The sequence below is a fragment of the Vicugna pacos genome, chromosome 15, assembly GCF_048564905.1.
Source record: "Vicugna pacos chromosome 15, VicPac4, whole genome shotgun sequence".
In the NCBI taxonomy this organism is placed as follows: Eukaryota; Metazoa; Chordata; class Mammalia; order Artiodactyla; family Camelidae; genus Vicugna; species Vicugna pacos.
The window spans coordinates 6321492-6337513 of record NC_133001.1 but is presented as its reverse complement, the minus strand read 5'-3'; the positions used below and the strand labels follow the sequence as shown (position 1 = coordinate 6337513).

General features: G+C 42.2%; 1 protein-coding gene across 5 annotated transcripts in view; it reads left to right on the top strand.

The window, feature by feature from the left end:
* The window catches only part of LOC140685445 (bifunctional methylenetetrahydrofolate dehydrogenase/cyclohydrolase, mitochondrial-like), a 77008-nt gene that overhangs the window by 48464 nt on the left and 12522 nt on the right, over positions 1 to 16022 (top strand). The window contains exon 1 of one of the 5 annotated variants that reach the window (XM_072937558.1): positions 15319 to 15451. The exons of 3 other annotated variants lie outside the window; for them this stretch is intronic. In XM_072937558.1, the coding sequence (XP_072793659.1) occupies positions 15339 to 15451 (113 nt within the window). In that variant the 5' untranslated portion in view covers positions 15319 to 15338. Of the gene's footprint in view, positions 1 to 15318; positions 15452 to 16022 lie in introns of those variants that run through there. One more of the 5 variants, XM_072937560.1, reaches the window with a different exon arrangement.

Sequence of the window (16022 nt, the reverse complement as noted above, 5' to 3'; positions counted from 1 at the left end):
ATTTATTTTTATCTTGCTTTAAGTTACTTCAGGCCCCCAAAGAATCATCCAACAACTCAAAAAGGGGTTCTGGTCCAATAACAGACTTCATTCACTGTTGCAGCAACATCACCACCCCTTTGTTCCTCCACATGAGTCAGTCCAGATTCTGCACCATGAACCCTCTCCCACAGAAACTTTTCTCACCTAGCTCTCCACTGTCAGTTTCTAAATCCCATAGGCATTTTAAAGTCATTATCTTACTTGCCACTTGGTTCTATCTGGCCCATCCTACTAGACTCCTGATTTGATTAGTGACTTTATTTTTCAAGAACTTCCTTGTTATTCCCTATGCTCTGGCTTCTATGGGATGTGAATGAGGCACAGAGAAGAGGAGACCATGACCAGATACGTTGGTAATAATCTACTTTAGCCAGGCTTGTTTGCTACCAAGTGACAGAAACCCTCACTGTTTATGCTTCCGTCTTAACTGTCTTACACTTTCTTTCTTTCTTACTAGACTGTGAATTCCTTTGGGGGCAAAGAAGTAGCTTGTTTATTTGTCATCCCCCATGCTGGCACCATGCCTGGCACACACAAACCACTCAATAAATGCTCACTGAATGAATGGGAATATAGATTAACAGAGGAGATTGACATAGGAATAAATGACAATTGGTACAGTATTATCAGCACAGCTAATATAAAAGATGGAGGAATTCTAGGCTATTTATGACTCGGCCTTTAGTTTTCTAGTTTTCTAGCTTCTTTGCTCAAGGTGGTTCTCCTGCCCAAACAACTCTGCTGTTTCCGCAGTAAGCCCTGGACCTCCTTAATCCCACATTCCTTTTCTTGCAATTCTTTTAACCTGGAATGCCCTAACATCCATGTTTTACCCTGTCCTTCAAGATCCAATGGTAAGGGGAAAGGGTATAGCTCAAGTGGTAGAGTTTGTGCTCAGCACCCAAGAGATCAGGGGTTCAATCCCCAGTACCTCGTCCAAGTGGAAATCAATGAAGAAACCTAATTACCTCCCCCTCATGAAACAATCAATACAAGCCAAGATCCAACTGGAAATCCTCTTTTCTATCTCTGAACTCTGGTAGCCCTTCTTTTATCTATATCCTTCTTATAGATAATTACAGTTCAAGGTAAAATGTGGTATTTACATATCAGACAGCTGTTGGGTTAGAAGCTAGGACCTTGAGAGTTTATGTTCTTTTCTACTTTTCTGTATATTCCAATTTTTTTCTAAGAAGCAAATACTAATATTTCTTTCTTTCTTTCTTTCTTTCTTTCTTTCTTTCTTTCTTTCTTTCTGGGAAACAAGATAGAATAGTGGCTAAAAAGCTCATATTTTGGACGTGACTATCTGTATTTGAAACCTGCCAGTGCTACTTAATAACCATATAAACTTGAATATTTTCATAACCTTTTGCCTCAGTTTTCTCATTTGTAAAATGTGGGGCAATCTCATAGCACTGTGAAGATTAAGTGAGTTAAGGTACGGAACTCACTTAGACAGTTCCTGAAACATAAATTTACTCAATCAACATTCGCTGTTTAAAAAGGTAGCATGTCTTATCATCTCTGCTAGATGACCAGCTTCCTGAAAGGAAATCCCTGACTTAATCTGTCTTTATATTTTAATTGTGCCTACCGTGGAGCTTTGTATTGGGGTTAGATACTTAGGAAATACTTGCTAAATAAATGCAATCGGATATTTGGCTAACTACTATTTTAGACCATTTTTTTTTTGAACTGATGTAGTCCCTGAATTTCAGTAGTTCTTGGGTAGCTTGAGAAGTAGTTGCATTTGTTTGCACTTTTTGTCGTTATCCTTTATCTACCCCGGGTTCCCCCAGTGGAGAGCAAGCTTTGGCCAGATGGCAGTGAAATTACCAGACATGGCAGTACCTATTCTCTGGGAGGGGTGGAAGTGCCTGGGTCCTGCCCCAAAACATTTTTTTACATGAAAACCATGTGGGAAAACCAGAGATATTTTATCACTAGGGTACTAGAGTGAGAGCCACAAGGAAAGTCCCATGCTGGTTCTGTAACCTTGGCTTCTGAGAAAGAATGCAGCCATTAAATGCTAGAGTGGTGGTTTAAACTGGAAACTGTCTTGTTTTCTATGAGAATTTTTTGGTATGGTATTTTCAGTTTGTTGTACACATTCTCTGTTTCACATACACAATTATTTTAGAACGGTGCAGTAGCCACACAAGTAATTGAGATTTGTCTAGTGTATATCTATGTATAAAATATTATATATATACTTTATAAGCAAATATATATATAATTTTTAAGCAAAAATAAAAACAAAAAAACCCAAGTGGAATTAATCTTTTTTTTTTAATTGAAGTGTAGTCAGTTTACAATGTTGTGTTAACTTCTGGTGTACAGCATAGCAGTTCAGTTATACATGTATATATTTCTTTTCATATTCTTTTTCATTATAGGTTATTACAAGGTATTGAACATAGTTCCCTGTGCTATACAGTAAGACCTGTCTGTTTATCTATTTTATATATAGTAGTCAGTATCTGCAAATCTCAGACCCCCAATTTATCCTTCCACCATGTCTTCCCCACTGGTAACTACAAGTTTGTTTTCTTTGTGAGTCTGTTTCTGTTTTGTAAGTAAGTTCATTTGTCTCATTTTTTTTTTGGTTCCACATATGAGTGATATCATATGGTATTTTTCTTTCTGTTTTTGGCTTACTTCACTTAGTATGACAATCTGCAGATCCAATCATGTTGCTGCAAATGGCATTATTTTATTCTTTTTATGGCTGAGTAATATTCCAGTGTGTGTGTGTGTGTGTGTGTGTGTGTGTGTGTGTGTGTGTATCTCACCACTTCTTTAGCCAATCATCTGTCGATGGGCATTCAGGTTACTTCCGTGTCTTGGCTATTGTATATAGTGCTGCTATGAACACTGGGAGGATGCATGTATCTTTTCGAATTAGAGTTTCCTCCAGATATATGCCCAGAAGTTGGATTGCTGGATCATACAGTAAGTCTATTTTTAGTTTTTTTAAAGAAATCTCCATACTGTTTTCCACAGTGGCTGCACCAAACTGCATTCCTAGCAACAGTGTAGCAGGGTTCCCTTTCCTCGACACCCTCTCCAGCATTTATCCTTTGTGGGCTTTCTAATGATGGCTGTTCCGACTGGTGTGGGGTGATACCTCATCGAAGTTTTGATTTGCATTTCTCCAATAGTTAGTGCCATTGAGCATCTTTTCATGTGCCTGTTGGCCATTTGTATGTCTTCTTGGACAAGTGTTTGTTTCGGTCCTCTGCCCACTTTTGGATTGGGTTGTTTTTGTTATTGTTGTTGTTACTGAGCTCTATGAGCTGTTTGCATGTTTGATAAATTAAGCCCTTGTCAGTGGCATCGCCGACAAATATTCTCTCCCTCTTCATAGTTTGTCTTTCATTTTGTTTATAGTTTCCTTTGCTGTGGAGAAGCTTGTAAGTTTGGTTAGATTCCATTTGTTTATTTATTTATTTATTTATTTTTTAGTTTTTTTGCGGGGTGGGCAGGTGGTTAGGTTTGTTTATTTACTTTTTGGAAGAGGTACTGAGGACTGAACCCAGGACCTCTTGCATGCTAAGCGTGCACTGTACCACTTTGAGCTATACCTGCCCCACCATGTTTATTTGTGCTTTTATTTCTGTCATCTTAGTAGACTGCCCTAGAAGAACATTGCTAAGATTTACGTCAGAGAATTTTTGCCTATGTTTTCTTCTAGGAGGTTTATAGTGTCTTGTCTTTTTAAGTCTTTAAGCCATTTGTAGTTTATGTTTTGGGTATGGGGTGGGGGAGTGAATTAATCTTGATGACATATTTTGTTGAACCTCATATATCCAAAATAATGTGATTTTATTTATGTATTTAATTTTTTTTGCATGTTAAATTTTATTAAGTTTCAAATACAGAACATTCCAAAAAGAAAAAAGCCATGTATTATACCTAAGTTCTATATTCAACTACCATTTAAACAAGGAAAACATGTTACTCTTCTACAACCAGCAGAAAGCCAGAAGAATCAAGACAGATTCTTCTTCCAACAGGAGCAGCATTAAGTCTGCTGGGTCAGTAAGCTATTTGCCAAACAGCCATCTGATCATTAAGCAAACTTCTTGAGTTTAGTATTCATGTTTACTATGATTAATGTCTATGTTCTACACTATCTTCAAGATACTAAATAAAATCTCAAGAGCCAAACGGTCCTCAGAAATATAAACCCAAGTAATTTAGATTGCAGTATGATTGAGGAAGACAGCTATATCAATGCAACAGCTATTTAAATTCGGTCGGGACCCTCATGCTCTGCGATTACAAGAGCCTGTCAAAGGAGGGTTGTTTTCTAGATTATTCTCCACAGTTGCAAATGTTAAACATGATAGTACTGACACAAAATAATGTGATTTTGATGTGGGCTCCATCTAAAATTTTTAATAATTTATGCATTTTTTTCACAACATATGATGAGAGTGTACTTACGTCTACACCCAGCTCACTTTGGACTGGCCGCATTTCGAGTGCTCAGTAGCCCTACATGGCTAGTGGCTGCCTTGCAGACAGTGCACTTCCAGGCCACCTGCATGGTCCTCTCCCAGCACACTTGCATTTGTGCTTGCTCTCGTTGGTACCATAGTGCCACACTGCTGTGAACTAATAAAACATTAACAGAAGCAAACAATGTGAAAACAATGCGATAGTACCAACTGACAGCCACACGGCACCGTGGTAGAATGCAGAGACCAAGAAAAAGGAAGATTGTGGGAGAATTGAGTGATGGCTCAGAAAACGGTGATGCAGGATGCCCAGTGCAAAGGAAGTTGCCCTGTACCTATCATTGCCACGTTCAAGTAGCACGTGATTTTATTTCACCCAAATATTACCTGTCACATTAAGTAATGATGTTATTTTTATTTTATTAACTTTGCTCATTTTGTTGGTGTTTAACTTATAACTGTATGATTGGATAGCTGTTTAAAAAGCTGTAAACACAAGGATATTTAGAGATTTTATAATAGTTTATGTTATTTTAATAACGTAGTTGTGATTAAAATGTTTTCAGAGAGCATGGGGAGGAAGGAGTTCATGAAAGTTTTTCTCCCTTCTGATGATTGTTATTTGGGTTAGAGACTCACTGAGGCTATGAAAGTCCAGCTATTTATTAGAAAACTTTTCCAGATAGCTAGCTATCAGGGTGGAGAGGGAGGTGGGAAACCTCAGGGATTTGGGAAACATCCCAGGTCAATATTTGACCAGGATATCAATATAGACCACTTAGGGATCAACGATAAGATTTCTGAATGAACAAACAACAAGACACAAACAGACTCATAGATACAGTGGACAAACTGGTGGTTGCCGGAAGGGATGGGCAGCGGTGAGTGAAATAAATGAGGAAAATTAACAGGTACAAACTTTCAGTTAAAATGACTTGTGTAGCATGGGGAATATAATCAATAATATTGTAATAATTAAATAATGTAAATAATGGTGAGAAATGGTAACCAGACTTATGGCGATCATTTTGTTATACGTCAAAATATCAACCTGAAACTAATATAATATTGCAAGCCAATAATACTTCAATTAAAAAAATAATAAAATGTTAAAGTGAAAAGTAAAAAAAAAAAAGAGATAAGATTTCTGAGAGAGAGGAAGACAGGACTAGAGAGAGACAGTGGCGGGGGAGTTGCTAATTGCTGCAGGGCAATTTTTTCCCCTCAGACACAGCCTATAGTTTACAAATACTGGGGAGGTTTTACTCTTCCTTGGCTCAGTCAGCCAGAGAGATCACCGCACACCATCTGGTCACAGCAGATGCTGAAAGCAGAAGCTAAGCAGCAAATTATAAGGCAACCAACACTGCCTTTTCTGAACCTCTCCCACCCCCTGCCCCACCCCCATTCATCATGCAGTTCCCCTTTCCAGTTCCCTTGGGCAGGATTTGCAACCTTGCATTTTCATTCTGTATAAGTGTCCTGTCTCATCATTTGTAAAACTCCAGCTGTACCCAAACAACCTCACCCATGCCCCACTCCTCTTTCCACTTTGGTCACAGCAAGGTTCCTGTCCCTCCCAGCTAGCGGTGCTCTCCACAGCAGCCTATGTCTTAACCCCTGTCACAAGGAGATGGAAAAAGACCGGCAGACAGTAAAAGTGCTAAGCTGTCCCTGCCCGTTATCTTAGGACTCAAGTCAAAGGTCGTGAAAGAGAAATCCCAATGTATGTGACACGAAAAACTCACTCAGCAAAGAAGCCATGTGAAAGTTTCTACTTTGAAAATGCCTGAAGTCTAAGGTCAGACCTGTGGGTCACACCCATGAATATAATCCATGGCCCTTGCCCTCCTGGAGCTTACATTCAACTGGAGAAGATATTAATCAAATAATTACTTAATTACTACTAGGAGGAAAAGCACAGTCTGCATTAAGAGAGTGTAACAGGAGAGACCTAGAGAAACTGGGGAGTCTCAGGAGATATCAATTAAGTGGAGCCCCCAGCAGGTGAGCGAGCTGAATGAAAATAGAAGAGTGTCTGCCCAGAGTCAACAGCATGTGCAAAGGCTTTGCAGCAAGTCAGAGTCTGCTTTCATCAAGGCACTGAAAGAAGCCAGTGTGAGGAGAATGTGGTAGACAAAGGGAAAATGAAGGGAGCTGAAGCCAGCCACCAGAAATCTTAGATCTCATTTGAAGCCAGGTGGCCAGCCATTGATAGGTTTTCAGGAGAAGAGTGATGCCATGTACACTTCAAAACACTGAAGCGATGAAGAGGCTATTGTGATGGTCTGAGCAGAAGATGGAGTTGACCTGGACTAGATCAATGGAGAGAGTAGATAGAACTGAGGTCTATTCAGTGATGAGCTGAATGTGAGTCAAGGCTGATACTGTGTTTCTGGCACAAGCGACTAACTGGTAGCAGATTGTTTCCAATTATTAAGAAAAGATGTGAGGAAAAGCAGCTTTGCAAGTCGATGAGGAGTTCTGTTTTGAGTGTATGAACTCTGAAATGTCTATGATGCAGATATATTCATGTCTGGAGCTCAGAGAAGGTACCAGGATGGAGATCCACTTGGGAGTTCTCATCCTATAGATATTTAGAGCCATAGCAGTGGATTAAAACAGCCAAAGGGAGGGAAGGTAGTGAGAGGTGCAACAATAGAACTTTCAGGAGCCCTGATAGTTAAAGGCCACACAGAAGAGAAGAAACTGGCAAGGGCGGTTGGGAAGGAGCAGCCAGAGAAGTAGGAGGGCAACTTGGAGGAGAGGTTAGAAAAGCAAGAGAAGGGTGTTGAAGAATAAGAGAGGGATGATCTTGAAATGATCTACAGAATGATCTTGAAAGTTGCAGTAAGAAGACTAAAGGGAAAATTTATATAAGTGGTGGCCGTGGGAGAGCTTGACAACGTTCTCATCTTCGTGTTCCCCTCCGGTGATTCAGGAGAGAAGCTCTGTAAATCTGCCATTGGTGTGGGGGAAGAGAGGCAGGCAGGAACCAGATGTACTGATGACAGACTTTGTCACCCAGGCATGTCCTGCGGTAATCACTGAAGAGTAGCCTTCTCTGAAAGTGTACTCTTGGGTGAGAAATTATGCCAAGAATTTGGGTCATACTGCCTTCAGTCATGAAGAGACCCCAATGACTCAAACATTTTTTAATGCCATTTCTTTCTCTCTTTCTCTTTTTTTTTTTTTGCCATTTTCCTTTGCTGCCTTTACTCTGCCACTAACTGTTTACTATTTAACCTCTTTGAGACTCAGTTTCCTCATCTGTAAAATAGGGATCATAATAGGACTGAGAAGAGGATTGAATAATACATGTAAAATACTTAGAATAGTGCTAGTATATGTTGGCTATTATTATTGGTCTCAGAAACTAAAGTTTTTTAATTTTATTTTTTTATTGAAGTGTAGTTGATTTACAATGTTAGTTTCAGGCCGTACAGCAAAGTGACTCAGTTATAACATTCCATTGTCTAAATATACCACATCTTCTTTATCCAGTCACCTGTTGATGGACATTTAGGTTGTTTCCATGTCCTGACTATTGTAAACAGTGCTGCTATGAACATTGGGGTGCACATATCTTTTCAAAAACTAGACTGTTTTGCTGACTTCCTTCCTTTTCTCCTAAAATTCAAAAACTATTTTTTCTTTTTCCTTAAAAAAAAAGTTAAATTTAATAAAAATTAGATTTGCAATTTATTAGCTGTGTGATCTCAGGGGTTAGTAACTTACTAACCTCTCTGTGCTTCTTTCCCTCATCTGTAGAAAGGGTTATTGTGGGGCCAACTGACATCCTTCCAAGTCCAACGAGCCCCATTCCTGGGCTCTCAGTTGTCTGCCTGTGACCCCTCAGCAGATAAAGTACATTCTTTACTGGGCATAAACTAATAGCCCCAGGTAATGCCTAATCTCACAGTAGCTCAGGCTGGCTTGTTTCAGCCCACCTCATCAGAGTCATAACCCCCCCCCTTCTCGGACCCTAAACTTCTTACCTCACCTACAATCAGAGACTTGTGCACAAGCCGATCAGGCACCTTGTGACTCTACCTTGTAAAAGACCCAGCAACCACCCCTCGGGGCTCACACAGGCACCCCTTGTCTGTGTGGCCCACTGTTGTCTATGGCAGCTTAACCTAATTAACTCCTTTCCTATTCTCCTCCTTCATCTCTGCCAAACTCCTTTGCCAAGCCACGTCACCGTGTGACCGACTGGCCACCGTTGTGTCCCACAACAGTTAGGATGAGGATTCAATGAATTACTAAGCACAAAGCATTCAGAACAGAGCCTGGCGTATAGTAAGTGCTACCTGTTATTTACGCTGTTCTCTGCAGCTGATCATGCCCTTAATACTGCTATCATCTTTAACCTTGAATGTAATACAATGAGGTCAGCTAGAAAGTGTGTAGAATTTTCTTCACAATAAAATACAAGTGTTGATTTATTTGTAGTTATAATATGTATGTTTATTTGTAATCCATCAAGAAGGTGATGGGTTGGCATCTAAGCACTGCAGTGTGGAAGACAGACAATATTTTCTATAACAATTTTCGGCGCTGCTGTCAGAATCATGTAATTTTAATCACTTTGGTAAAACACCACCTCTATTTTTTAAAAAATTATATAAGATTTTTGTAAATGGTAAAAATTTAAAGTTCTTTTTAGCAGGCCTAAAAGGAGGAAAAAGAAGAGGAGAAGAAGGAAAGGCAAGAAGACTTGTAAAGTGTAACCTTCGGGAGGGTCATGTCCTTAAGTGTTCCGTAACCTAGTCAGCGTTCCTTGTTCCACTTGCTCCATGCTGGTCACTGCATCCTGCCACATGCCCTCTCTTCAACCTGACCTCGCGCAATGGTGATGGGTATGTTTCATGAAGGAACATGGGTTTTGGAGTAAGCAGACCTACGTTTATTCCTGGCACTGCCATTACTGGTTGGTGACCGTGGGCAAATCACTTTAACTTTGTGAATTTATTGCTTCTTCTGTAACAGATATAATAATATATTGACCTCACAGGAACTTTAGGATTATATGAGCAAACGTAGGGGAAATATCTAGCATTGTTCCCGGCACATGGTTAATGGTTTACAAATTTAGTTCCCTTTTCCCCACACTCTGACTCCCTGTCCCCTTTCCTATCATGTCAAGGAAGTAAGGTCCCCTTACTTCTCCTTGAAATTAGAAGAAAACTGGGTTGCATCTCCTCAGGGTACCACACGGACTCTGCCAAGAACAAGAGCCCTTTAAACAGAGGGCACCCCCAGTTCAAAGACAAGAAGTAGGAGAATTGAAGAAAGAAACCAAATCCTGGAAATTCTGAGGCTGGTGTTTTTCCAACCACAGGATCCTTAACCAGCTGCCTTTCACTCCGTAAGGGTTAATGAAAGAGATGCGCAAAAAAGCTTTATAAATCTCTGGAGGCTCTTGTGCAGTCTTCCACACTGAGTTCCCAGCTTTTTAGAAGCTGGGATGGGCTGCCTGTGAGCTGCAAGCTCTCCATCTCCCTGCTTGCCTATGACCCTGCCAAAACAGCCTAAACATTCTCTTCAACCTGCTTCCCCAGCCTACACTTTCCCTATGGCCATAAAGGTGATTCCAGTCTAAAGGCAAGGACAAGACTCAGGGGTCCATCCACTAAGCTCCCAGAGCCCCCTGGGCACATCTCTGCCACTTAACTATTCAACTGTTAACATGATTTGTCTCCTACCCCACCAGGCTAGAAACCTAGTTAGGACCAGTTTGCGTCTTATTCAACTTTTCAAAAATAGCTTTACTTCGAAGCACAGTGCCATGTATCTAATCCTGAGCATTTCTGATTGGTGATGCAGTGGGTGTCATTTTGTCTCTGTTTCTTACTCTCTTTTTTTGAGTTTCCAGTGTGAATGTGTATGTGTGTCTGTTTTAAACAAAGAATATTAATTACTTCGATAGTAAGAGAAAACACTCAGCTCTGTCTGGCTGGGTGTTTCAGGGACTGGATGAAACTGTCTTAGTGCTGTCTGCTTCAGTGGTATTGAAACAGAAGGCACACTAACCAACAAATGGAATGCTCTGAGATGGGAGAAACTCAGGGAGTATGAAATGGATAGGCACGGCCCAAGCCAGCCTGGTGTGGAAGCAGGATCGCGGTCCAGCTGTCAGTACTGATTGGTTTCCCTAGGGAGGGATGCTAGGCTGCGGTAGACAATCAGAGGGCTCAGGAGAAGAGCTGGCTTTACCAACTGGCACAGAGATATTTCAGTATTTTCACTTCTGCAGTGGTGATCCTGGTGCCATTAATGAGCTCCAGGTTAACAGGAGTGCTCAGCATAATTCTTACCTAGAAATTGCTCTGAGATAAATAGAGGGTCCTTGATTTCTTCAGATAAATGAGTTACAAGGGAAGTCTGACTGGTGGTGGAATGGGTGGGAGCTCATAAGCTCTGTGGTTCCTTCTAGACATGGAACGCTGTTACAGTTTAGCTGCCAACTCTGTGGGTTCCACCACCATGGCCTCCTCTGCCCAACTGTTACCTCTCACCTGTTTGTAGTTTTAAGTGATTTTGCCGGTGCGTGGTCCAGATTCCTCTTCACCTATGTATTAAATAGCCAGGCTCACGTGAAATGGAGGGCCAGACTCAAGGCTTTCTTATCCAGCCATCTGCCTCGTCTTGCTGTGGGTGAGTGACTTCAGGCAAGTGGCCAGGTTTCTCCGAGTCTCAGTTCTTTCATCCGAAATGGGGAACATAATACATACCTCGCAGAGTTGATGGGGTTAAAGAAGATGACGCTGAATCCAGTGCCTGGCACAGAACAAATGCTTAATAAATGGTAGCTCATAGCAGAGCCCCCTGGAGCCAGTCTGTCTAGCTTCAGTCCCTGCCCTCCCCTTATTAGCTCTGTGATCTTGGACCTCCTAAGCCCTCCTGTGCCTCATTTTCCCCATCTGTACGATGGAGGTGATGATAGCACTTATTCAGGGGGCTACTGTCAAAATTAAATAGGATAATATATGCAAAGTGCATTGAACAGTGCCCAGCACATTGTTCAATAAATCTTAGCTATTATTAGAATTATTATAAACAGATGTTTGGTTATTAATGTGCTTTGTGCTTACACAAATAAGTCATGAGATATGAATTGTCTTGGGGGGAAGGTAATTAGGTTTGTTTGTTTGTTTGTTTTTAATAGAGGTACTGGGGATTGAACCCAGGACCTCATGCATAGCATGCACTCAACCACTGAGCTATACCCTCCCCCCTTGAATTGTCTTGATTTAATAAGCACATCATATTAGATGAGATAGACGGGTGGACCAATATCAAGATGTCATTCTGAGGGCAGAAATAGGAGTTTTTTTTTTTCCATGCTAGGATAGCCCAGAAGAGAGGGCAATTCATTCTGCCTGTCAGTGTTGGGTTGGAGTAAAAATGCTATTTTGCCCTTGGGTGTGGTCCCAATGCTTCCTTATGTGTTCATGAAACACTGGAGGCCACTTAGTGTGGAGGCTCAGAGGCAACATTGTTAAGTTAGGCAGTCGGGGTGGGGGGTGGGGGGGTGTAGCCTTGGGGAGTGAGTCGCAGTGGCTCTGGAGAGCAGAGAGGGGTGGGCAACCAAAAAGCAGGGGGAAGCATGGGATGTACTCTGCGGAGGGCCGAGCAAGGACAGAGCGGGCAGAAAGGCTAGTCAGGGCCCGAGTGTAGAAGGGCCCTCACAGAATCTCCCAGAATCTCCCAGAATCTGGACTAAAAACTGGAGCATAAAATATTTTTGTTAAACAAACAGTATTTCAGTATAAATCTGTGGGAGCTTAGAAGCAAATCCTTTTGTTAAGCCTAATAAAAATATATAATAATGTTCTCATGGTCTCACTCTCAAGAGTTTGCATTTTGGGAAGAGGGAAATTCCAAAATTCTGCAGAGTGGTGAGAGGGTTATTTATCCTAAAATCTGGGCGTGTCTGGCTCCTTTCCTTCTTCAGAGCCACTGCTGCAAGGTCCAAGGAACTGTAAAGTCCTCCCCACCACGGCGTGCTGGGGACAGATTTTTGTGAGTCATTATTCCAGTCATATAACCTGAGGGCACACTCTGACCTTTACAGCCTTTCACATCTATGTTTTGACGGTTCTCAGCACCACATTCTTCTCTTGTTCACTGTATGTCTACCTCAAGCCCCATGAAGGCAGAAATCTTACTAATTCTTTTTAAATTTTGAAATAATTTCAGACACACAGAAAGGTTGTAGGAAAAGTTCAAAGAATGCTTGCATACTTTTCATCCAATTCCCCAGTTGTCAATATGTTACATTTGCCATCTGTTTTACCAGTTTCTCTCTATGTATATACATTCCTATAGACTGAATTGTGTGCCTCCCAGATTCATGTGTTCATATGAAGCCCTACCCGCCCCAGGACCCTAGAGTGTGACTATATTTGGAAACAGAGCCTTTAAAAAGGTAATAAAGTTAAAATGAGGAAGTCATGGTGGGTTCTAATCCAATCTGACTGGTGTCCTTGCTCCCACAGAGAAAAGGCAACGTGAGGACAGTGACAGGGTAGCCATCTGCAAGTCAGGGAGAGAGGCCTCAAGAGAAGCAAACCTCCTGACACTTTGATCTTGGACTTCCAGCCTCCAGGATTGAGAGAAAATTAATTTTTTTCTCCCAATTTTATTGATACATATATAATTGATACACAGCACTGTGTAAGTTTAAGGTGTACAACGTAATGATTTGATTTACATACATCATGAAATGATTATCACAGTCAGTTTAGTGAACATCCATCATCTCATGTAGATACAATAATTTCTGTGTTTTAAGCCAACCAGTCCATGGTATTTTGCTATGGCAATTCTAACACACAAATGGATGTGTGTGTGTGTATGTATATAAATATATATATATTTTCTGAACCATTTGAAAGTAAGGTGTAGACATGGTATTTATCTCTTAAAGCAAGGACATTGTCTTTACATAATCATGATATGATTGGGTATAGGAAATTGATTCATACAATGCTATTAGCTGATCTACAGAGTTTATTCTTATTTTGCCAGTTGTCCTATAATGTTCCTTATAGCACGAGAGAGAGAAAAGAAGAATGAGGGGAAAAGAAAGAAAATTACATATATATACACACATATATATATATATACACACACACATATACATATATATATATTATATATATATATATATATTTTTTTTTTTTTTGGTCTGGAATCACACATTACATTGAATTGCCATGTCCAGGCTCCTTTGATCTAGAAAAGTTCGTCATTCTTTGTCTCTCATGACTTTGACATTTTTTGAAGAGTACAGACTGCTTTCTTGTAGAAAGTCTCTCAGTTTGGGCTTATCTGATATTTTCTTGTGATTAGGTCTACTAGTGTATTCCAAAATCTCAGGAATGTGGCTTTTTCCTGGACTGTTTTACTGTTTCAGATCTGTGATCTCTCCTCTCAATGTGTGAATTTTTTGGAATTCAATGGTTTAGAAAAATCATTCCATCCAATATTCAGACTTGCTAAGAGTTATGAAGTGATGTGTCCTCAGTGTGTTATTGTGAAGGAAAAGCTGGGCTGGTCTAACAAGATAACTCACAAATCTAAGTATTGGAATACTGATCTGAGTTCCGCTGGACTAACTTGTAAATCTAAGTTAATTAGTGTTGGTTTGCTGTTTATGTTTTCTTGCTAGCCAGCTGGGTTTTCAAACCTACATATCTGGCTTTGGAATGTTGGTTTGCTGCCTCCCCGCCTCCACCTTTGTGATGATAATGCTGCTAAAGCTATTCCATGCCTATTGGCCGAATACGCCAAGCTTGTACTTTACCCTATAAAACCTCATGCGCACGTCTTGGAGGTGCTCAGCGCTTCGGAGCAGAAGCCCCTCTGAGCCTGCTGGCGTAATACATCTGAGTACTCCAACCCTCCGAGTGGTGCTTGTTTCTTGGCTGGCCTGTAGTTTCCGTAACATTGTATCTGAGGGCACATAATGTGTGTTTGTGATCACTTGTTTAAAATGATGACTATCAGGTTTCTCCACTGTAAATGTGCCATTTCCCCCCTTTGCTATTAACAAAAATACTTTGTGGGAGACATACTTTGAGATTATGCATAGGGTGGCCAGCCAGATAAAATACAGGAGGCCCAGCTTAATTTGAATTTCAGATAACCAATGAACACTTTTTTGCTAAAATATGACCCCTCCTCCCAAGTTATTTATTTAGAACTCAAATTTAATTGAGCATTTTGTATTTTTATTTGCAAGATCTGGCAAAGCTATATGTAAATAACTTACTCCTCATCCAACTTCACCCAGTTGCTTTGACAGCCATTGAGTCTGAAACAATTTTTAGCATGATTTTTGCCAAATAGTTATTTTCTAACTCCATCATTCTTCTACATTTATTCATTTATTCATTGTTATTCCATCTGTCTAACTTTTTATCCACTCTTTATATTTCCGGGCACATGGTAGATGCTCATATATTTGAGAAATACATGACCGAACTCCAGTTGGCCTGGCTTCCTTGACAACAGCTGCATGTGGCAGGGGCTTGCCTCCTCAGCCAGTCTCGGGGAGCTACCGAGCCTTTCTTCCGAGCCTTTCTTCCGAGCCTTCCAAAGTCTCGCTCCTAGCTCTTTTTGCTCCAATCACAAGCAGGGCTTTACTGGTCTTCGCTTGCGTTTAATAAAGACACCCGATTGGCTTCTTCAGCTCCAGCGGCCCAATAGACTTCAAGCGGAGTGCGGCAGGGACCAGTGGGTGCCGGCGGGAGGCGGGGCCTGCCAAGCGGCGGCCGTATAACTAGGCTGCCCGCGCGCGCGACCTTCCTGGCGCTGGCTATGGCTGTAGCGTCGCTCGGGTCTACTTTGGCCACATGGCTGTTCCGGCCAGCACAGAGCTGCAGCTTCCGCCTCCGCCTCCGCCCTCGCCCCTTCCACCTCTCGGCAGTTCGGTAAGACGGTTGGGGAGCTGGGCCAACGCGGAAAGCCGAGAAGAACCCAGCGCGGTGCCCGCCCAGGGACGCCCTTCCCCAGCATCTCCGTCCCGGGCGGTGGTGGCCACCGAGAGGGGTGTGGCGGGGCGACGTGGCAGCCGAGCGTGGCGGCAGGCTGCCACCAGGGCGCTCGCTCCGCAGGGTGGTGGGCTGAGACCGGGAGCCCGCCTTTAGGAAGGAGCGAGTCTCCTGGAGGCTCGGGGAGTCGCCCTGTCTCGAGGCCGGTCAGCCGGCGGGACGGGCCCACGGTTTGGAGCGAAGGCGCAGATGGGTTCTGGGGCGCCGCAGTTGACGTGGGAGCATGCGGAGGTCACCGGCCGCCCTTGGCCATGGTGATGCCAGGAGCTGTCTTGGGGAAAGCCGAGGAGCCGCTTTGGCGAGCGCTGGGAAGAGTTCTGAGGGAGCAGCCTTCTGCGAGCCGTGCGTCCCCGGGACCCTAGCGGCGGAGCGGGGTTGGAGCAGTCTGACGAAATCCCCGAGCCTTGCTCGCCCAGGACCAGCACTTCCCTCCTCCTCCTCCCGGACGTGG